Source organism: Amblyomma mixtum, chromosome 3 (genome assembly GCF_055824585.1).
Source record: "Amblyomma mixtum isolate Tamu chromosome 3, ASM5582458v1, whole genome shotgun sequence".
Classification (NCBI taxonomy): domain Eukaryota; kingdom Metazoa; phylum Arthropoda; class Arachnida; order Ixodida; family Ixodidae; genus Amblyomma; species Amblyomma mixtum.
Window position 1 is genome coordinate 165,783,674 of NC_143014.1, and position 23,042 is coordinate 165,806,715.

At 45.1% G+C, this 23,042-nt stretch overlaps 1 protein-coding gene across 3 annotated transcripts in view; it reads right to left on the reverse strand.

Annotated features, from left to right (window-relative positions):
- The window catches only part of LOC149352608 (complement receptor type 2-like), a 353,632-nt gene extending 333,602 nt beyond the window's left edge, over positions 1 to 20,030 (reverse strand). Inside the window, exons 1-3 of one of the 3 annotated variants that reach the window (XM_089581793.1) lie at positions 19,901 to 20,030; positions 10,444 to 10,534; positions 4,296 to 4,408 (exon numbers count right to left, since the gene is read on the reverse strand). In XM_089581793.1, the coding sequence (XP_089437919.1) occupies positions 4,296 to 4,408; positions 10,444 to 10,534; positions 19,901 to 19,932 (236 nt within the window). In that variant the 5' untranslated portion in view covers positions 19,933 to 20,030. The remainder of the gene's footprint in view (positions 1 to 4,295; positions 4,409 to 10,443; positions 10,535 to 19,900) is intronic. The other 2 variants (XM_089581797.1, XM_089581794.1) reach the window with 2 other exon arrangements.
- Between the last annotated feature and the right edge of the window lie 3,012 nt (positions 20,031 to 23,042).

Genomic DNA, 23,042 nt, shown 5'->3' on the forward strand with positions numbered 1-23,042 from the left:
AAATACAAAAATAAGTGGAGCAGTATAATAAGATTTCATTTACGGTGATTTTATAGCATGTCGCTATCAGTTGAGCTGCAAGCCTGCAGATAGCGGAGCCTTTGGAGGAAGTAAACACACCCCCATCTTCCCTGACTCGAACTTAGATTGCGTCCAGACCTTGTGTAGGTTTTCTCATCTTTGTTTCACAGCTAAGTTCACAAGTGGCTCTGAACATCACAAAGATCGACGTCACACATTAGTGCGAAGTTGTTCTTGCTGAGCCCGTTACGAAGTTCCTGGCGGTGGGAAAATGCAACTTGCGCCAATGCGACGTTCTGGTCCACTGCACATCAGAAGCATTTGGCGTGGAAAGAAAGATCTTACTTTTCCTCAAGAGTGCACTGAAGGGATGTATTAGAAAAGAGCACTGTTATTCGTTATTCCTAAAGCATATAGGTAAAACGACATCAATGCGAAACTCGTCGATGAACATGTACTTCGCCAGACCTGTAGCATAAAAACATGAACAACGCCAGGTGCTTACTATGCAGAAAGGCGTAACCCTGGTGTGTTCACAGACGGTGTTCACGTTTGATCGCGGCCTCATCAGCAGTAAATTTGGTCCGTGCCGAGCTGGGCTTAAACCAAAAGGGATGCTTCAAGACCTGTCGCTCGTCAGCATAACGTATTCACAAATACGCACCAACAAGCCTAGCTTCAAGTACTTCCTAGCATCTAGGGTCTGTACTTCCGTGTCTCACGAAAACACAAAACAGTGTGGTCAGAGAAAGCTTAAATATTTCTGTAATGTTAAACGACAAGGTTAAACCATCGCAGCACTGCTCACAGCGGCTTTGGGTATATTGCGCGATCAGTACTCTAAGTATATTTCGGGTTATCCGGTTATCAGTCATTTTTGTCTCTCAGCAAGTCTCATTGAACAAAGCGCAAAGCTCTCAGTCGTTCCATGGCATTTTCTTTACGTGCGAAAAATTTTACTCTCGCTGCAGGTAAAAATTTTGATTCGAAAAGGAAGGAGTGTGTGTTAGACATGCAAAATTCTGGACGCAGGAGGGGATGGGCAAGGCAGGCGAATAACGCATGCGAAATGCCAAGCAGTTGCATGCGGTAAACGTCGACGCACCCCAATCGCTATGCTTAGAGCAAAAGGTGGCTTCCGCATTAAGAAATGAGAGCGACATTAACCGCAGTGCGGGCTTTAGCTGCGCTTACCTGCAGGATAACCCGCCTATGAAGTAGCGGATTTATTGCCGTTCATGAACACGATTCACAATTGTGCAACTGCAAGACGAAAAAATACTGACAGATCCGCACTGAAAACTTTAAGTGCTCACACTTTTAACTACGGCCGTATCAAATAGAAACAACCTACATTTTGCACATGAAATAAAAAGCATCGTCAGCAGCACATCACATAACGGCGCCCCCAAGTTTCGCAACGTTGGACTTTAAATCCCTTACTAGTCGGAGAAATCTTCGGCGCAACAGTTGCAATTATTATGAAATGCCATTTTTTCGCCAGTAGACGGGGCGCAGATTATGCAGGTGAGCTTTTTTTTTCATGGCGTTTCATTACTTTCTCACTAATAGCTTTCAATGATTAATTTAAGTTGATAGTCACAGCGCCAAGTTCATTATAGAATAAAAAAGCTGAAGAAAATTGGATATAAAGTCGGTACAAGCGCTTCGACTACACGACCCGCAGTCTTCGGTTTATCACTGGCGCGCAAAGGAACACTGATAACGACTGCATCCAAGTTTTGTAATTAGTAAAAATCAATTTTATAGCCCTTTCTGGGGACGTTAGTGTTTGTCCGGCAGCAAAATACATTTATTGTACGGGCGAGAACCTTCCTCACCACTCGACACAATACTTCCTTACCGGCCCGACGTGTCTGAGTGCACCACTATTTCGGAGGCTTCCAAGCATGCCGAGGAGTGCCGTCAGCTCGCTCGGTCGTTAACATCCGGCGAGCAGGGGCGTCAAAAATTCCGTTTCGACACAAGCCACACTGCTGACAGTTTTCTACCTGGCTCTCTCGTCTGGCTTCACGTGCCGTCTACCTCACCTGGCCTTTCCTCCAAACTTCTCCCCAAGTACCACGGACGTTACCGCATCGTAGAGCTCACTTCCCCGGTCAACTACATTGTCGACCCGGTGACACCCTTCACAGATCAACGCCGACGCAGCCGCGAGACTGTTCATGTGTCACGCCTGAAGCCGTACTATGACCCGTGTGTGTTGTCGTCTCCCTGACTCGCCAGGATGGCTTCGCCTTCAGCCTGGGGGTAATTGTAAAGAGGATGATGAGCAGCGCCGGCCGCCGCTCCGCTAGCGCACGGCGCGAGATCGCTGGCTGGATGACCGAAGCTCGGACCGGCATTTTGGCTAGCTGTCGCTAAGTTACTTTCCCAGGAAATCCTGCTACAATTGCTAAGAAAACTGAATTAAAAAGTTTTCACGCCACTCGAAAAAAACTCCGTGACAAACGCTTTAAAGTGCATGGCGGAGTAGCCTGGTCTCAGGGAGCAGCGTTAAAAACTGCCACGAAGCCCCGCAGTTTACTTGCCAAACATGCTGGTGATGACGACGCCTGTATTCCATTTCCTCGCTTTTTCTTTCTTATAAAAACTATATTTTCAGCGAAAGTAGCCCACCCTAGCCCAAATATCGACTTTAATTTAAGCATTGGCTCCACGAGAAAAACGAGTAGAATCTCACTGCATGGCACGCCCTTCAGAATAAAAATTGTGGCCGCCTAATGGTATGCCCTGGGTCTTTCGATGTACCCGGGAGTATAAGGGACGCCGTTATAGAGGGCTTCAGTAATCTAGACCGCCTGTGGTTCTTTAACATACACTGGTTTCGCACATACTCTAGCATTTCGCCGCGATTGAAATGCAAGCGCCGAGGCCGGGATCTAACCCACGTGCTTCGGGTCAGCAGCCGAGCACCATAACCACTGCGCCACCGCGACGGTTGAAGAAACATTTTTTTTTTAAATGACAGGCAAGGTTTAGACGCGTTAGCAAGCAGATAACCACGCTAACGACTGCTATAGCTATTCTTCAATCCACTGCAAACACCTTTTCTTGGCCATTGCAAACGCCTTCTTATTCACTCTTAACTTCTGCGGAACGGCTACCACCACCGCCTTGTCGCACCACATCATTCAGCTTCTTGCGTTGCTTTTATTCGTAACAGTGTCGTGTTTAAGGCACTGTTAAAGACACGCCAAGGCATTGGCTATTTTGCCCCTTCCATGTCTGGCGCAGAGCCGGAACTACTGGCGACGCGCGGATATTTTATGCTCGAGGGCGCGGTAGCTTGCAATGGCGTCAACGGAGGCGCAGTTTGTATACGTCATCCACCTTCTGTTCACTCACGCCACCTAGGATGATATCATGGAAAGTTCCGCCGCCACTGCTGCTGCCTTGCCGCGCAGACTATGTTCTCCTCTATTCATCAAGTAACACGGAACCCGTCTTCAACCTTACGAACCTCAAACTTCAACCTTCAAACATCAACCTGTCAAACTTCACAGATCAACCTTACCTGTCAAAACGTGGCATCGAGAAAAAGAGACATTTGCGACATGGTCTGTGAACTGTCGCTTGCGTCAGGAGCCAGAAACTAGTCATCATTGCTTTGAGGTTTGTAGTGATGGCGTTTTTTATTTTTTATTTTTTTTTTTTGGGGGGGGGGCATTTTTAAACGGTCGCTCAAAAAGGACATTGAGATTATGCCCTATACGATAAGATTTTTGCCTACAATGAAAGGTTATAAGGTTCCATGTGATCTTTTAGTGCTGATGGGACTGTTTAGCCTGCGCAAGAGCCGCATGTCAGATCCCCACGCAGAGCCGCCCCGTTCATCGAAGTCTGTTCAGAGAGCAGTGTGATATGGTGCGCAGGGTCAACCTCCTGTATGGCTGCCTTTACTCGATGTATGTGTGTGTCTCCCGGAATATTGATGTGCGGGCAAAGCAAGAGCAGGATGTTGGTGTGACTGTGTATGAAGGGTTGCGGCACGCGACCTGGTTAGGTCGGGCTTGAATCCTCTCAGGGTGGGTGTACTTCCACGCAATAAAACAAAAGAAATAAAACTCGTCCTGGCCACCAGGTTCCATACTCGCTTCCCATGAGAAATTGCTTTGTTTGAATCTGAACCATAGAACTTTTTTCTGGATTTGTTTTCCTGTTTGTGTGATACAGAAGGTCCGGACACCCATCTCTGAGATGTCTCACTGCACCCAGCAATGATAGCGCATTAAAAAAAATGTCCTACTTACGTTTGCAGTCGAACGGGTCGATATCCCAGTCCAGTGACCCGTTTTCTCTCTGGAGGCAGGTTGCATTCCAGGTACCGCCCCCTATCGGGGTGTATCCCGGCCCACAACGGTACCTGTGCAACGCAAGGGGGTACTGACAACTATGACAGGGTGGAAACCATACAGCTGACTCGACACACTGTGATGGTTCGTTCTCAGCAAACTCAATACTTGAGGTGCGTTTGCTCGACGTGCATTTTCGAGCTACTACGAGCTACGCAGTCCAGCTCACAGTGCAAACATGGTTCGCACATAAATAATTTCACTCAATGCGGCAAAATTTCATAATAAAGTGCTGTCGTGGATCTCCAACGGATAAAATGTTTACTATACCAGGTGTTTCAGGAAATACTTTCAAAAATTTTCGAAAATCGGCTTTTTGGGGTAAAAGTATGGCTTTTGGGGCATAATATTACCAGTGTTCGCGGACACCGGAAAACCGGTTAATTGCCTTAAGTAGTAAGCTGATTAATTGATGTCTAGTGACTAACTTTTAAAGTATCACGCATAGGTGACTGGTCGCAATCAGAAATTTACAGCCGGTCGTTCGAAATAGCCATGTCAGTTTTTAAAATCCCGAAAACGCAATTACCTTCGCCGCTATGGCTAAAAAAAACTTGCGCTTTCGAAAGCATGCAGGCAAACCAACCCCTCTAATGCACGTAAATACTCGAAAAAGCCAAATTTTGTCGAGCCACAGCGCCAACGGTAATTGAGTTTTCGAGATTCTAAAAAGTGCTATGGCTAATACTAACGTCCGGATACAAATCTATAATAGCAACGCCGCCTAAGAAAACTAGTTAAAAAGTTAATTATTAAAAAAAATTATTTAAGCAACTCACTACTTAAGCCGACTCACCGGTTTTCTGGTGTCCGCTAACAATGGTAATACTATGCCGCAAAAGCCAAATTTTTACCCTAAAAAGCCTATTTTTTTGAAACTTTTTTGAGGTGTTCGCTGAAAGCCCCAGTATATGGCCTAACTAATCGGTCACACGGCTAGCATGAGGGGTGAGGATTGCGCAGCCCATTTCCAAAATTCGAAATCGCAGGGCACCAAACCTTTTAGCTAATTTTGCGCATTTCGAATTAAAGAGGACATTTTTAATGCCCTCTATGTTGGTGGAACCAAGGCGCGAGTCAGAATAGATCGGATGGTATAATTAAGCGCTTTCGAATTTCAGTCCACTGTACATTCCCGCAGACGCAAGATGACGTTTCCTTGGCGCTTGCACAATCCGCTATCTTTCGGCAAAAACGCCTGTACGTGCGCAAGACGCCGTGCTTAAGTGGGAGTAAAAAAACTAAAGCAAACGCTATAAATATACAATGAAAGAGTGGTCCACATCACAACTGACAATTGAGCAAGTTGAAAAACATCGATGGTAGCGGAATGTTGATGAAGTTGAATTTTCATGCGCAAGGGCAGCAGTCGCCAAACGGCGCCATTGCACAAGCTTCTGTTGTTTTTCTTTTTACAAGGCGGGGCCCAAGAACCGTTTGCCCGGTAGGCAAACAGCAAACAGCGGTAGGCATCAGCTTAGACGTTTAACTTCAGATTCTTGCATTTGAAAAACATCTTCGGTGAGACACAATGCTTGAAAAAATTTGCAGTTGTGTTATGGTCATTATTTGAATATTATAATAACATTACAATTTGCGGTGTTGTTTCACAGTTATGATTTTAAAATTTAAAAAATGGTTCACAGCATGAGCATGTTCATTTCTAATGCTAAACTAATGTTTACCTCTCACCATTAAAAGTTATTTGTTTATTTTTAAAATTAGCCTAACGTTCTAATGCAACATGTAACGTTACTACAACTTCCACTGAAATTTTATGATATTATGGAATTATGGAATGGCTCAACGATACAAGCTCGCAGCTCGGTGCGCTTTCGTCAACCGACTGCGGCCTATCAACAAGTTTTTTGCCTCTTTCACCTTTTCTGGAAGCTCTGCCACTTCCGGACGCAGTTCTCGATTCCGTCTGGCAACGCGGGACTGTGAGTGCTGATCGGGCGGTACAAAAGTGCGCGCATTTCGACGCCCCTCTGGGCTACGGCACCACCACTGCGATCCCGTGCTCACCACTCATGTTTCTACAGGTTGGTTACTATGACCCTTATTCTTACCATGACGATGATGTCTGTCTTTTAGTGGAGTCGTGGCCACCTTATGTTTTGAAAAGTTGCCGCGCTTGTGTATCATATTTATGGTGTCTGCTAGTTTTGGGAGCAGATGTCGAGCCAAACCCGGGACCCAGGACTAAGGCTCAAGCGGAAAAGCTTCACCTTGTGGCCGGTTCTATCTTACCCCTTGAAGCTATCAATGCAGTCCTTCAAGAATCTGTCAGCAAAGTAGTTCAGATTCACGGAGGCCTAAAACATGATTTAGAGAAACTGTGGAAGCGAGTTCACGATTTTGAGCAGAAATTTGCAACCGCACCATCTGCTGAGTCCGTGGTGAACAGTAACAAGGGTCTTGCAGTTGTAGAAGAAAAAATTGATGACGTTGAAAATCGCTCTAGGCGGTCCAGTGTTCTATTTCACAGTATAGCTGATCCAGAGAAGCCGGAAACTTGGTAAGTGTCTGAACGTCATGTAAATGACTTTTGTAAAGAAAAACTTCTGCTTACTGTAGAATATGTTTCCAGAGCGCATCGTGTGTACCGCTTTTTTTCCGACAAAAAGCGGCATATCATAGCTAAATTCTTTAATGAAAGAGATGTTGACTTAGTCATGAGCCGCAGCTATAAGATCAAAAACATCAACTTAAGTATCTCGCACGATTACTCCGAAGCCTTTCGCGAAAAGCTACTGATGCTTCTTCAGTTCTTAAAACCTAGTAAGAAAGATGGGGATAAAGTTCGACATGTTTTCAACAAGCTCTTCATTAACAATGATCTCTATGTGTGGAACGCCGATAAATGTCGAGCCCTTCTGCTATGAGGGCGTGAGGATGACGATTGACGTCCACCCTCCGTTTCCGAAAACCCAGGTTCATCTACCACCCTCACCTGCCAAATTGCATTGTGATAACGATAACGAATGTCTGTTTTTCTGCACCAACATTAGAAGTGTTCTAGCCAATGGTATAGCACTATCACCTTTCATCGATTCATGTCAAGCTTCTTTACTGATACTGAGACGTAGCCGAACGACATTATTCATTATGTCAGGATCTCTACCAGTACATGCAATTTCAAGTTCTTTCGCTATGATAGAAAGTTACAAAGGGGGGGGGGGGAGGGCCGGTGTTTTCATCGCGATAAAGGAAGGATTCATTGCCACACCTGTCGTTATCGATTCCTTCGTGGCATGTGCTTGAATTCGTTCGTGTTATCATCGGCGTTTTCTACCGTCCGCCAGACATGTTTGGTGCGTTTTTAGATGAATATCATCGGGTGCTGAAGGAAATGTATGCGCGTTTCCCCGATTCGGCTGTTAATATATTTGGAGATTTTACTTTTCCAAGCCTTAATTGCTCAACACTTTCCGTAGCGGCCACAGATGCAGCAGCACATTCTTTTCTCACAACTTGCCTTGATTTTTCGTTAACACAACACATTAATCAACTGACACGATCAACTAAAGCCTCTGCCAACGTATTTGACTTAGTTCTCAAAAACAAACCTGATATATTTTCCGGCATAACTCATGAGGAAGGCATCTCTGACCATGATGTTATCACCGGGTGCATTAAATTTTGCGCTAATGAAAAGTTAATTACTAAAGAGAAATTAAGATGTTACGGCAAAGCGAATTTTGTTGCAATTAACACAGAATTATTAAAGTTTTCTGATAACTTTTTGCATGACTTCTTCTCTCGCTCTATAGAACAGAACTGGATACTTTTTATAACTGCCCTCAGTGATCTCATCGAGCAGTTCATTCCCATGGTAACCATTACTGGTGATAGTTCTCGTTGGTTTACCAACCGTCTTCGGCGGCTGAACAACAAGAAGAAAAACTATACAGACAGGCAAAACTGAATGGTTTTGTGAGTTCACATGATAAATACAGAGCGTGTGAAAAGGATTATAAGGCACTATTAAAATTTACTCGGCACAACTTTTTTTCTCACGGCTTGGCTTCCATGTTGAAAAATAATATTCGCCGTTTTCGGTGTGTGGTAAACCCAGTAATTTTGCCTGACATCATTCTTACAGATTTTATTGGTGTTCTTATCCCTAATTCAAGGTGCGCTTGTACCTGTGTTTACTGATAAAGACATTCCTTCCTCGCCTAAGTTAAGCGCCTTAGTGGGACTAACCATGGACGAGATAGTAATCAGTGAGCCTGATGTTTTAGCTCTACTAAACAATCTTAAAACACCTTCTAGCGCGGACTATCTGGGTTTCAATAATAAAATTTTAAGGAATACATCACAGAGTATTTGTTGCATGTTAACCGTATTATTTTCCTAGTCGCTATCAACTGGCACCATTCCTACGACTGGCGCATAGCAAGATAATACCCATTTTCAAATCAGGTGATCGTGCTTCTCCCATTAGCTATAGTCCCATGTCCTTAGCAAGTAGAGTTTTTAAATTATTCGAGCATATCATACATACCCAGGTCATCAACTACCTTGAAGATCATAACATTATCTTCGATCCTCAGCACGGTTTTCGCAAGGGCTGCTCATGCGACACCCGACTCGCTGGTTTTATTAACGACATACAAGCACTCATCGACGCTGGTTGACGATATATTTTAGATTTTTCTAAAGCATTTGATCGCATTCCCCACCAAAGGTGGTTACTTAAACTTTCATAACTGAACCTTCACCCTAATATTATTGCATAGATAGCAGATTTCTTCTCATCTAGAATCCACTTCACATCAGTTAACAACTCTAACTCATGTCATGCTAATGTTACGTCTGGAGTCCCACAAGGCAGTGTACTGGGACCTTTACTTTTTATCATCTATATTAATGATTTACCCAGTTGCGTGACGTCTAGAATCAGACTATTTGCTGACGATTGTGTGCTTTATCGATGTATAACCTGTAACATTGATAGCAAATTACTGCAGTCTGATCCAGAAGCGATAAGCACATGGTGTTCTATTTGGTTAAATCCGTTAAATACTTCCAAAACTAAGCGCATGTTTTTCGCCAACATGCCACGTATTCCTACCACCTACTCTCTTGATAGCAATAGTGTAGAATTCACCGCAAGTTAGAAGTATCTTGGTATTGACCTTCAGTGCGACTTATCATGGAATCATCATATTAAACTACCTCTGGCCTTCGCTAATCGTACTTTCGGACTTCTCAAATATAATTTAATAGAGGCCGCAACACATGTAAAAAAACTAGCGTATACCAGAGCAATCCGTCCGAAACACGAATACGCGTTTGCCATTTGGGATCATCGTCAGACTTACATCATCAGTAACGTCAAAGCCCTGCAAAACCGTGCTGTGCGATTCATCTTTCTTTATTATTCATATTACACCAGCGTCAACTTATTGAAGTCCAAAGCCAAGTTAGATAACACAGCACTGCGCAGCAAAATTTTTCGCCTATCACTTTTCATAAGCGTTATCACCATCCTTCCCTTCACGGTGAATTCCTTTGCACGCCATGATCATCCTTACAAAGTTGATCATCCTTATGTGAACTGCCACTCATCCCATTATGTTTAGTATTTTTTACCACGCAAAATAACCTAATGGAACGCTTTACCATCAGACATTGCCACAGAATCTGTCCTAAATAAGTTCCAGCACCTTATTCACTCAAGTTTCAACAACTAAAATGGTTTTATTTATTTTGTTTTCAGCGTACTTTCTTCCACCTTGTATTTTTATTTTTTATTTTTATTTGTACTTCAGGAAACTTTTTCCGGCGGTGTCTTTTTTTATGTACTTTTATTTATTCCTAAAATTTTGCTGCAATGTGCATTGTTCTGACTCTTTTTGTGGATGCCTAGTTTTCATTAATATTTATGATTTCTGTTTTATTTTAGTACATTTTTATAACTTTTAACCAATGCCTTGTACTAGTTTCCCTTCCCCACCCCCATGTAATACTATCGAATGAGGGCCTTCGGCGGCACTTTGAATAACAAATAAAAAAAAATAAAATATATAGTTACGTCAGCGTGGTGCCTACGGGAACCTGTTCCTGGAACTCGCCTTCTTGCTGCACTTGGTCGTGGATTTGCAGGCTTGGTGGCTCCGTACACACTGCACGGCAGGAACAGCGGTTCACACGCGCACAGCAGCAGTTCTTGGGAAGTGATGATCTTTAAAAACAGTTCTCTTGTAACTGTTACGTCAAAAAGTTGCTTTACACCGCGCAAAAAGGGCGCACACCGAGCAAAAAAAAAAGTAGATGGTCTGGAACTGGCATGAATTGGCTCTTGAATTCGCTTGAATTCGCTTACCTTGTTCGTTCTTGCCTGCACCGTGCAGTTGGAGTCTGCCATAGGGCCGGAATAAAACGCGGACACTAGAAGGAGTCGCCCTTTGTGCAGCCAGGGGCGTCTAGCAGCGGCCGCGTCAAACTGCTGACGTGTGCGCTGCGTTCGTAGTTTCGTCGCTCGACATATCGGCTTCGCGATCCCTGCCTAGCGCCGGCGCGGAGCTAGCCGCCTGATTTTCATACACACGCTCCCCGCGACCGCGGGTCCAGCGAGTGAGATGACGCTGCCGTTTTGTCTTCTTTAGCCAACCGCCTCCTCTCTCTATCCAATGATGATGCCCGGACGGTTGAATAACTCGGTCATGGGGTTGCTAGCGATAGCCGCTTCGGCGTGATACCAGCCACTCTGATCATGTGATCATAGAGTTTCTGAATAATACCTATGGCCCACGTTGACGGTCCATTCCATGCGAGTTTCTTAAAGAAAACTTCATCGACCGCGGGAATGCCGGGAAGACAAAGTTTCGTGTTTGGCTTGGATGGCGTTAGGCCGTAAGTGTGGACTGCACCTCGAAATTGCTAGCTGCGCTGCGATGCTCCCCTCTGTGCGCCGATTAAGTTGTTTGAATACTGCGTTTTAGAGCAAAAGCATTCACACGCTCACCAACACCGACCAAGAACCTTGCCGCCGTACGTAAATTCACCGCTCACCGTACTCCTGATCTTGTGCTGTTGCCTAGAAACCCGAGTTACCACTCGAGCTTAGCCGAGTTAAGCTCGGATAGTAACTCGGGTAAGCCCGGTTAAGTTCGGAGGAGCGTCGTGCCAGCTGCTCGAGAGGTTGCTCGAGAAGAGCAACATAAATCGCACAATCCTTACCAGTGGCTGTGACAGTAACAGCCACCTGCCAGTGCAGAGGCGCATAGCTTAACCGCTGCGCCACTGCGCTGGTAGTGGCATGAGGACTCGCCGTCATCTGTGAATGTTAAGTAGAGAATTACCAATTCTGCATATATGGGCTCTAACCCACTGAAGCTATCCCGTCATAGCCTTAAGGCGGAGTTTCAGTGTCCCCCCAAACTGAAGAATGAACACCTGCTTTAACGCCCACTAGCTTTAACAACGTGCAACCGATACAAATTTTTGTCAGTTGTTCAATTGGTTTAAAAAAATGACAGTTTTTTCTCAGTATTTCTTCTCGTTGCTCGTTACGGATTTATCCGCTCTCTCCATACCCTCCTCCTCTCACTGTAACAATCCTCCGGTTGGAGATTTCTCCATTCTCGCCATACCCTCCTTCAACGGTAACCATCCTCCAGTTGGGAAATCCATCACTCTCGCCGTACTCTCCTCCTTCCACAGTAACCACCCTCTGGAAAGGATTTCCTTCGGTCTCGCCATATCCTCCTCCTTCCGCTGTAACAATCCTCTGATTTGGGATTTCACCGTTCTCGCCGTATCCTCCTTCAACGGTAACCATCCTACGGTTGGGGATTCCATCGCTCTCGCGGTACTCTCCTCCTCCCACAGTAACAACCCCCCGGTTGGGGAATCCTTCGCTCTCGCCCTACCCTCCTTCTTCCACTGTAACCATTCTCCGGTTCTTGATTCCTTCGTTCTCGCCATACCCACCTTCAATGGTAACCATCCTCCGTTTGGGTATTCTATCGCTCTCGCATTACTCTCCTCCTTCCACAGTAACCAGCCTCCGGTTAGCGATTCCTTCCCTAGCGCGATATCCTCCTCCTTCCACTGTAACCATCCTCTGATACCGGATTTCGCTGTTCTCGCCATATCCTCCTTCAACGGTAACCATCCTCCGGTTGGGGATTCCATCGCTCTCGCAGTACTCTCCTCCTTCAAAACCACCCTCCGGTTGGGGGTTCCTTCGCTCTCGCCCTACCCTCCTCCTTCCACTGTAACTATCATCCGGTTCGAGATTCCTTCATTCTCGCCATACCCTCCTCCTTCCACTGTAACAATCCTCCGGTTAGAGATTCCTCCGTTCTCGCCATACCCTGTTTCAATGGTAACCATCCTCCGGTTGGGGATTCCATCGCTCTCGCCATATCCTCCTGCTTCCACTGTAACAATCCCCCGGTGCGGGATTTCGCCGTTCTCACCATATCCTCCTTCAGCGGCAACCATCCTCCACTCGGGGATTCCTACGCTCTCGCCATATCCTCCTGCTTCCACTGTAACAATCCTCTGGTTCGAGATTCCTCCGTTCTCGCCATACCCTCCTTCAACGGTAACCATACTCCGGTTGGGGATTCCATCGCTCTCGCCATATGCTCCTTCTTCTACTGTAACAATCCCCTGGTTCGGGATTCCTCCTTCTCGCCATACCCTCCTTCAACGGTAACCATCCTCCGGTTGGGAATTCCATCGCTCTCGCAGTGCCCCCTCCTTCCGCGGCAGCCATCCTCTCATCTTTCCGTCCTTGCTCTGCTCTCGTCCTACCCTCCTCCTTCCACTGTAACAATCCTCCGGTTCGAGATTCCTCCGTTCTCGCCATACCCTCCTTCAACGGTAACAATCCTCTGGTTGGAGATTCTATCACTCTCGCGGTACTCTCCTCCTTCCATAGTAACCACCCTCCAGTTGGGGATTTCTTCGCTCTCGCCATGCCCTCCTACTTCCACTGTAAGAATCCTCCTGTTCAGGATTCCTCCGCTATCGCCATATCGTCCTCCTTCCACAGTAACACTCCTCCTGTTTTCAGCGTAGGCGCCCTGCGGCTAGTTCCCGTGGAAACCACTCACCGGTTGCGTCTTTTTACACTCTCGCCGTACCCTCCTACTTTCACCATAATCACTCTCCGGATATTTTCCGTGGTAATTCCCAACCACCAGTTACGCATTTCTCCACTCACGTGATATCCTCCTCCTTCCAAGGTAACCATACTCCAAGTGGTATCCACGGCAACGCGCCCACCGGTTACACCGACGAGAAGATACTACATACTGCTACAACTACGGCAACGACGAAGCCAAGGCCAGTAACGGGCGCTTAAGAGCTGTCGCTGTAAAACACACATGCCGACGAACGATTGCGGCCGGAGCCGGAGGCCATTTTAATACATTGCTTCTATGCGCAAGGCGCTGGGCTGCAGAACGGCGCGCTTGCACTTGAAGTGTAACTGAAAATCAATTTACACTAGTCGTGAAGTCGGTGCTTGGTGGCGATAGAGAACCAAGTGCCAGTGACATCAACTGGAACTGAAGCGACAAAATTGTCGATGACGGCAACAGAAATAAGTGAACAATAATTAGTGACACATCTGTGGTCTTTTCACCATTTAGGACACCACTGCTGTTACTGGCTCCAAAAATGTTTTGGTTCTGTGCATTTGATTTGAACGTACAGCTCTTTTTTATATATAAAAAAAGAAATATTTATGTTCGCATCCCCTCACAGCAGCGGGCAGTGCCTCTTATACTTCCCGCTGGCTGCCGGCTACTGCCGTCTATAGCCGGCGTATCTCGTCATCTGCATGCGGCTGCTCGCCTTTCATCAGCATTAATTTCAAGTACTTCGTTACTCTTTGTCCTAGTGCTATGATCTCATTGGCTATGCGTGCGCACTTGTTTTTTACTGTGAGAGCTACAGATCCAGGCGCATGGTTTTGATGCGGTTGCCTTCGGAAAGACGGTGTAAATCGAGACTTATAGCGCACAGCTTGCGAACAACTGGTGCTCCGTGGGAAAGTGGAAAATGAGAACTGCTCCGCTAGCACCACCTTTCAACGTTAGAGTGTTATAGTCGCTTTGGTATTGTGGTGTGCCGTTGCCACTTAGTGATTATACCAGCTTGAATTTGTAACATCTGTGTGGGAGGAGCCACATGTCAGGTACTATTGGCGCACAGCTTCGAAAGATCGAATCGAGATGTGAAGACGCGGAAAACAGACTTAGGCGATCCAATCTGCTTTTTTTTGGCATTCCGGACGAAATGTCTGAAACATGGTCGACAGCAGAAAATAAAGTTATAAATCTCTGTTCCGAAAAACTGGGGTTAATCTTCAATCTACACAAATTGAAAGATCGCATCGTCTAGGGCAGTTTCAGACTGAGAAATGCAGGCCAATCATAGTAAAACTTACATATTTTAAGGATAAACAACTTATTCTCGAAAACGGAAAGAAGTTTAAAGACACCGATTATGTAGTGCGTGAGGACTTTTCACTACAAACGCGGCTCGCCGGGAAAAAGCTCTTGGAATCTGCCAAATCTAAAAAAACGGCCTACAAGCTCAGCGTAGACAAACTGCGCATGGGTGATTCAGTATACATGTACGACTCTGACACTGACCAAGTAATAGAAGTCTCACGATAGCTAAGATGCACGTGTTACCAAAAACCCGATCCAGTCGCCTATAGATAGCATTCCAAGCCCACCTCTCCATTTGACATTCACTAACATACGCAGCCTTCTTCCTAAACGCACCAAACTCTGCTCATATCTTGATAATAGCAACTGTAATATACTACTTTTAACGGAAACGTGGTTGCGTCCAGATATCGCTGACGAGGAACTTCTGCCTGATAGCAACTGATTTCAAATTTACCGAAAAGATGGAATAAGCAAAAGGGGCGGCGGAGTATTAATTGCAGTTAATAATAACATTTTATCTTTCCTTGTGGATATTCCATGTGAACTGGAAATCATATGGGTAGCAATAGCATCCCGCCTCGGTAACACTGTCTTAGGCATCTGCTACAGGCCCCCGGACTCCCCTGCCACGTTTGTCGCTGACCTACATGACAATATCACGGCTATTCGAACCAGATTTCCTAAATCTGACATTTTCTTGTTCGGGGATTTTAATTACCCAGACATTGATTGGCTGAACCTATGTTCACATTCATCTGCCTCTAATGAGTTCATGCAGCTAACACTCGACTTTTCTTTTGTTCAACTAATCAATGCTCCAACACGCGATGCTAATATTTTGGACCTTATTTTATCATCTGCTCCAGAGAGGGTTAGTGATATATCTTATAATGACGGGTTCAGTGATCATCAGCTTCTTCAGTTATCGATTAATTCCCCTTATTACTCACGCCGCACCCAACCAAAACAGATTCTAAATTACAGGAAGGCTGACTTTGACGCTATTAATCGTTGTCTCGAGCATTTCTCCGAAATTTTTGTGCGTGATTTTTCATCCCGGTCTGTTAACGAAAACTGGACTTTGTTCAAGGAAAAAATAGCGAAACTGGTGCGCAAACACATTCCGAGAATAACATTACGGGTCAACATATCTAAACCTTGGTATAACAATTCCTTACGAGCATTGAAAAACAAGAAAAAACGTCTTTTCAGAGCCGCGAAACGATTGCGCACTGATTCTGCGCATGCTGAGCACAGACGGTGTGAAGCATCATACTGCCATGCCATCCGGAAGGCCAAACATAAATTTTTATCACCGGACCTTCAATCGCTCATAAAAAATAACCCCGCAAAATTTTGGAAAACAATTTCCCCGTCACACACGTCGGACACCATTTCATTGCTTGATGAAAACAAATGTCCAATACCCCAAGAGAACTGTCCAGTCACATTTAATGACTACTTCACATCAGTATTCACTACCGAAGACTATTCCAACCTACCTCAACCCCAAGAACTCAATTACCCATTCATGACTAAAATAGATATAACAGCAGAAGGCGTAGCATCTCTAATTAACAGTCTTAAGGTATCAACTTCCTCAGGGGTAGACGGAATAAATACAAAAATCCTCAAACACACCATACATCCCTCTAGTATCATTCTGTGTCATATTTTCAGGCAATCTTTAGCAACCGGCGAAATTCCTTATGACTGGAAGATTGGCAAAATAATCCCTGTTTACAAATCTGGCGACAAAAACACAGTAACTACCGCCCCATATCACTAACGAGTATTCCATGTAAGTTACTTGAACACATCGTTGCATCTAACGTCACGCGCCATCTCGAGAACAATGATTTCTTTTTCCCACGCCAGCACGGATTCAGAAAAGGGTTTTCCTGTGATACACAACTAATTGAACTTACCAGTGATTTATTCAAGAACATGGATGAAAACTACCAGACTGACTGCATATTCATTGACTTTTCCAGAGCGTTTGACCGTGTTGCCCATTGTCGCCTTATAGCTAAAATATCGTCGCTTAATTTAGACTCGCTAACTGTCTCCTGGATCCGGAACTTCATATCTTTTCGTAAGCAGTTCACGGTAACAAACAACTTTTCATCACCCCTTAGTGACGTCACTTCTGGCGTCCCTCGGGGAAGTGTTCTCGGTCCCTTATTATTTTCAATTTTCATAAATGACCTGCCATCGCATCTTACATCATCAGTCCGACTGTTCGCCGATGACTGCATAATTTATCGCCAAATCCGCTCAACCACTGACCAAGCAATTCTTCAGCAGGACCTTGAATGTGTAACTAACTGGTGCACATCATGGCAAATGACACTTAATACTGACAAATGTAAAATCATGACAGTTAGCCGGAAGTATTCAAACTCGCTATTCACTTATTCCCTTAACAGTGTCACACTATCCCGCACGTCTTCCTATAAATACCTTGGCGTTTATCTGACTTCTAATCTTTCTTGGGCGGAACATATTCAATGCATAACTGCCAAAGCATCGCGCACGCTTGGCTACCTGAAAAGAAATCTTCATAGCGCACCTGTTTCTACCCGCAAGCTAGCATACTTAACATTTGTCCGTCCCCAACTAGAATATGCATCAGCCATCTGGTCACCACATCAGGCTTATTTAATTCATTCACTCGAAGCAATTCAGAACCGTGCAGCGCGTTTTATTTCTCACGACTACAACCGTCATTCAAGCGTAACAAGCATCAAGTTATCTTTATCGCTAACAAGTTTACAGACACGTAGGGATATCGCACTTCTTTGCTTACTACAGAAACTAATATACAGTCGTCACGCGTCCACACTGCCACTTACACGACCAATGCGCACTTCACGTCGCCTACATAATAACCTTAGCTTCCAACGTCTATTCGGCCGAACACTCGCGTTTAATTCTTCTGCTTTGCCACGTGCTATCAAGTGTTGGAATGGCCTTCCGGATTGCATTGCTACCATACGTGACCCATTAATCTTCAAAAACGAATTGACCACCTTCATGCATCCATGATATTGTACATAAATTGTGTTCGTATGTGTTGTCAAATCCATGCAGTGCCGCTATTTGTTTGCTGTTTTTCCTCTGTGTCAATATATTACGTTTTTTTTTCTTCAAGTACGGTGTAATAATTGTTCGCAGTCCAATGTATTTAATATTGTTTACTTTTGTTCTTTCCCCTTTGTACCATCTTTTGTCTGGTTAATGTAACCCCTCCCCTCACACAATGTTCCAAGTGTGGAACCTGTGAGGTATTTGTATAAAATAAATAAATAAATAAATAAATAAATAAATAAATAAATAAATAAATAAATAAATAAATAAATAAATAAATAAATAAATAAACATGTGACTGACAGATAATCCCTGGGTAGTTACTACGAAAGCGAATCTGGCGTAGTGAATTCTGTTAATTCCATAGCACCTGCTTTCGGACAGAACGATAGTGCTTTATGTTGACAGTACTGAGTGAAATATGTCATGAGTGTTATATTCTCGTGGTGAAGAAACGCTACGATCAACGTGCACTTGGCAGTGATTTGAAGAGTACATTTGCTTTATATCCCTCTAAATATTGGGGAACGCTTTGATAATGCAGAAATCTATCGCCCTATCCTTTGGTAACACTAAGTGAACGCAGTCTTGAACGTTTATGTTATACACATATTACTGCGCACTGAAAATTGCAACTGAAAAGGATTTTCTGCAAATTGATGCTTTGTGGTTCATGCGGGTTTAACGCCCCAAAGCGACACAAGCTATGAGGGACTGTACAAATTGAGTTTTGTAGATGTGATGTTTATAGAATACTACTTTTTTATATTGCTTTACTACCATAAATGTGCAAAGAGAGTGTCGTGTGTCACACGCCATGGCCTTCATAAAATCTCCGATGCTCAAGTGCTTTGGGCGTTAGGCTCAGAGCAGTCTGTAATGAGGTCAGTTGTTCTAACGAAGTCTTCCCTGGCAGTCTCCTGGTAGTCACATCGTGTGGGCGCTTCGTTGCGTTTTTCATCCGGTCTGCGTAGGTTTGATTGTATCGACGGAAACGTCTGCCCTCATTATGTTCTAAAAGGGAGCTGTTAAATCGCTGGGAAAGTGCCGCGTTTTTTGCAGAACTCTTATTTCATTTAGGCACAACAGGTAACTAGCTTATTCTCTGCACATGCAACTTGTCTAATGGGTTGTCTAACGGGTGAATCATTGCCTAAGTTTGTGTTGAGCTATTCAACGAATAAACAGACTTTTATAACAAATTTCCACTCTTGTCTCTTTATAGGAGCAAAAGTCCACCACTCCATCAACACAATTGTGTCACAACACATTGCTCGCAAATTTCAGTGCGGAAAAACAGCTCCCAAGAAGGCTATAAATACACCTAAAAATGTCCCTCTCGAGTATTAAGACCAATGACTGGCCCTGCTGGCACGTTCACACCTTTCAATTCAGTGTCACAGACGAGGCGAGGGCAAAGGAAGAAGACACAAGAACGGACTGTAGAAAAATGGCGCTTGAAGTCGGCACTCGTCGTCTTGGCCCTTGTCTCGTGTGTCGCAAAGAACCTCGAAGTGTTCGAAGATTTATTTTTACCTCCCAAGAACTCATGGTTATGAGGTCACGAACTTTTTCGGTTTTTAGTTACGGCGTTATTGTTTAGTTCGCCTCACCCTTCGAAGACGGCGCTGGCTCGATCAGCAGGAAAAGCCGCATGTTTTAACGCATGGGCTTTTATGCAAGCCGCGCTACATCTCTACATCCACCTTGTGTAGCTCACATCTGATTTCTATCACTGAACGAGAAGATTGAGGCAAAAGCGGGAGCACCAGGGCTCGATGCGCTTCACAAAATGCTCTGAGAACCTGTGGAGCGTGTGTGCAGGCCACAGCCAAATTTTCGCTCATCGATTTCACTTAGTTATGAGTTCGATATAAAAGCCGACTTTTTGCGCAGCCGTAGAAAAAGCAATTACCGCGGCGTAAGCAAGTGCACGCTGCAAACATAATGAGCAAGAAACAAGGATGACGACGTGCCACTTACTGGTTTCTTGGCAAAGCGCTGACCTGGCGCATAACACGGCTGCCATGGCGAGAAGCAATGGGGGCTTCATGCTTTTGCGTGGCCTCGCACCGTGAAGATCGCCGCAGGAGTAGCTCGCGAATGCGATCCGTGTTCCTCTAGCGGTGTTTTCCCCGACGGTCTGCGACGCGGAGCAGCGAAACTTGACTCGCCTCGGAGTCGAGATAATGAATGCCCGACGGGATGTTACCGCCACTTCAGCTCTCATTTCATACGGTTTGTTCCGCTTTTGCATCGAGCAATCTGGGGCAACGACTCTACCCGATCGCAGCTGTTAAGAGGGAGAACTTCTTATCAGAGCTCGCTAATGGCCTTGAGACGCAGAAGACGGCTTGAAATCTTACTAACGCCTTCTACTCGGTTCAGACACGCAGAAGATTCATTCTCTCTCATTATTCCTAGAATTCAAGCATCACAGCACTAAAAGCTCACGTATATTCTCCCGCTTTTGGTTTACGCCGTGCAATAACAAGTCTTAACCTTTTCACACATTTTCAGTTCGTTGCATTCGGATAGCCCCTACGTAAAAAAGCCTCCGCATCGCCAGTTCCAGCCACCGTAATGGTGTAACTCCCACAAGTCCATTCTCCGGATTTACAGCAGTCATTCTTGCTGCTCCCATCATGGGACCAGAATAGCCTGCCCTCCTAAGTTGGCACCTTCAATGAACCACTAGAATTCAAGCGGCTCACCGAAAACCTTTCAATGTAATTTTTATTGTGTTTTTTTTTGCCTTGAACTTCCTACTGCTTCATGTAGCGTCTTAACAACAGACCTTTTAATGAATAAATAAATGAAACCCGCTTTCCTATATTCCTGTCTCCTGGCGTTACTCCAATAATTTTGCTTTACATTTCGGAGTTTGTTGCCCGCGAATTTATGTCAAACTTTTTTCGTTAGCCACAAAGTTTTATGCCCTATAAGTGAAGACAAGATATCACTATTATACAGTATGCTGTCGAGGGATATGAACGGGATGCTAATCATGACCTGAGGATAGCTACCTGCAAAATGGAGTCCATTCATCTAGGTATTTCAGCTAATGGCTAGAATGTGCGGCAGCTGCCTGCCACTTCGCTGCATTCAGGCCTTTATCTACATCCCAATTTTTAGCCGCCACGGTGGCTCAGTGGTTATGGCACTCCGGTGATGATTTGAAGGACGCGTGTTCGATCCCGGCCGTGTCTGTCACATTTCGATAAAGGCGAAATTTTAGAGGCCTGTGTGTACTGTGCAATGTTAATACAATTGAAAGAACCTCAGTGGTCGAAATTTTCGGAGCCTCTCAGTACGGTGTCTCTCATAGCGTGAGCCACTTTGGGACGTTAAACCCCTATGAATCAAATCAATCGAACCGAGCTTTCCAGATGTGTGCACATCTGTGCACGCTCACCATTCCCGTCTCACCGCATCGGTCATCCGTTGAAAGTTGCACGCCAACGTGCTCGCACGACTACTTTTTCTGCGGCGTCTCTCATAGCCTGAATTGCTTTGGGACGTTAAACCCCAACGAACTTTTTCTGCGTTATTTTTCCTACAAGCGGCAAGGCATTGCAACGACTTTTCCCACTTAGAAGAGAACGCGACATTGCAGTGTATTTCAGTTTCTTCGTTGCTATTGCGTTTTGTTTTGGTTCTTTGTGCGTCTTAAAACTTTTACAGCGACTGACTATTCTAATATGACATCTCCATTTTTTCTTAGATTAGTATTTGCCATATGTCCTCCATTCATGCTACTAACACGTACCATGTATGTGCTATGTATATTTTTGCCTTTAATTTTTCCCGTCTACAATAGATTCTTTTTACTCATTGCATTGTAACTCATGCTGTATTAATTATTTTCTCTAGTACATTTATCGTTCTTTGTCCGCCTTACTCAGTGCTCTTGTGGGCCCTGTAAGATATTATGAAGACATAAAAAATAAATAAATAAATAAATAAATAAATAAATAACCTTCTAAGTAGTCCCCCTTCCTCCTCCCCCCCCCCCCCCCTGATACAAAAAAAAATAGAACCTTTAAGGAATTTAACCTGAATTGAGTGAGTTTTCCTTTCCTAGAGTGTTGAGCATTAGTGTAGTTTACTTACCCCCGCAGGGACACCTGTAATATGGACATGTTGGCGAGCTGCGCCCCCACAGGTTCATGGCCCATGTGGGCTCCGCCCATCCCCGCCTACCTGTGCGTGGCGTTTGGATGTGTCCGGGGAAAAGGGGATCCTGGTGGTTGAGCCGACGCCGAGCGTTTGGGCCCTTAAAGCCCCTCGGTGGGGGCTACACACGGCTGTGCATACACTTTGGCCTGAGCCGACCGTGGGGGAATCGGCAGTTGTCATTTACAGATCCTCCTCTGCATCTCTCACTTTCTTACCTTCTTTCTGACCACCTTCCTGTCCTCAACTACCTTCTTGGTTTTTGTTTTCTCCTGGCGGCAAGGCTTAATCTTGTGTGGCTGACTACCCTGTGTTACCCTTCAATCGGTAATAGCTAGGGCATACAGCTGGCGGGGCCAGGACTTCCTTGCAAGTCCCGTTCTCTTCCCCTTGTTGAGCACCGCGGTGGATAGTTGGCACCATGGCCGAACGGCTCCATCTTTAATGGCTAAACACTTTTTCAGTGCGCTAGCACTATACAACCGCTAGCGAATAAGTGGCGGACGATTGAGCGCGGTTTAAAATATCAACCAACCCGGCTCATTGGACGCTGGTTTGTGTGTGTGTGTGGGGGGGGGGGGGGGGGGGTCACATTCAATAATTACCTTCAGCTACTAAATGCATGAAGAAAAAGTCCTGAATGAACTGAAAGAATATAATGAGACGGCATTGCAAAACAACACCCACTAAGCACACAGTTCTTACTTTCACATCTAGCATTCTGCCCGACTGCGTGGAGGTAGGCTGCAGAAAATCCGACTGCCCAAATCCACGACGCTACTATAGCTGCCGAGGCCAATTGCTACGTGCTAAGTGTGCATGCTATGACTATCCCACCGACAACTGTGTAGGTGAACCCCATCTTTTAAACTGCGAGGGCAGGCATCCTGCTTACTCATGGGCCTGCCCAGGATGGAAGAAAGGAAAAGAAATTGTGACTTTCAAAGTG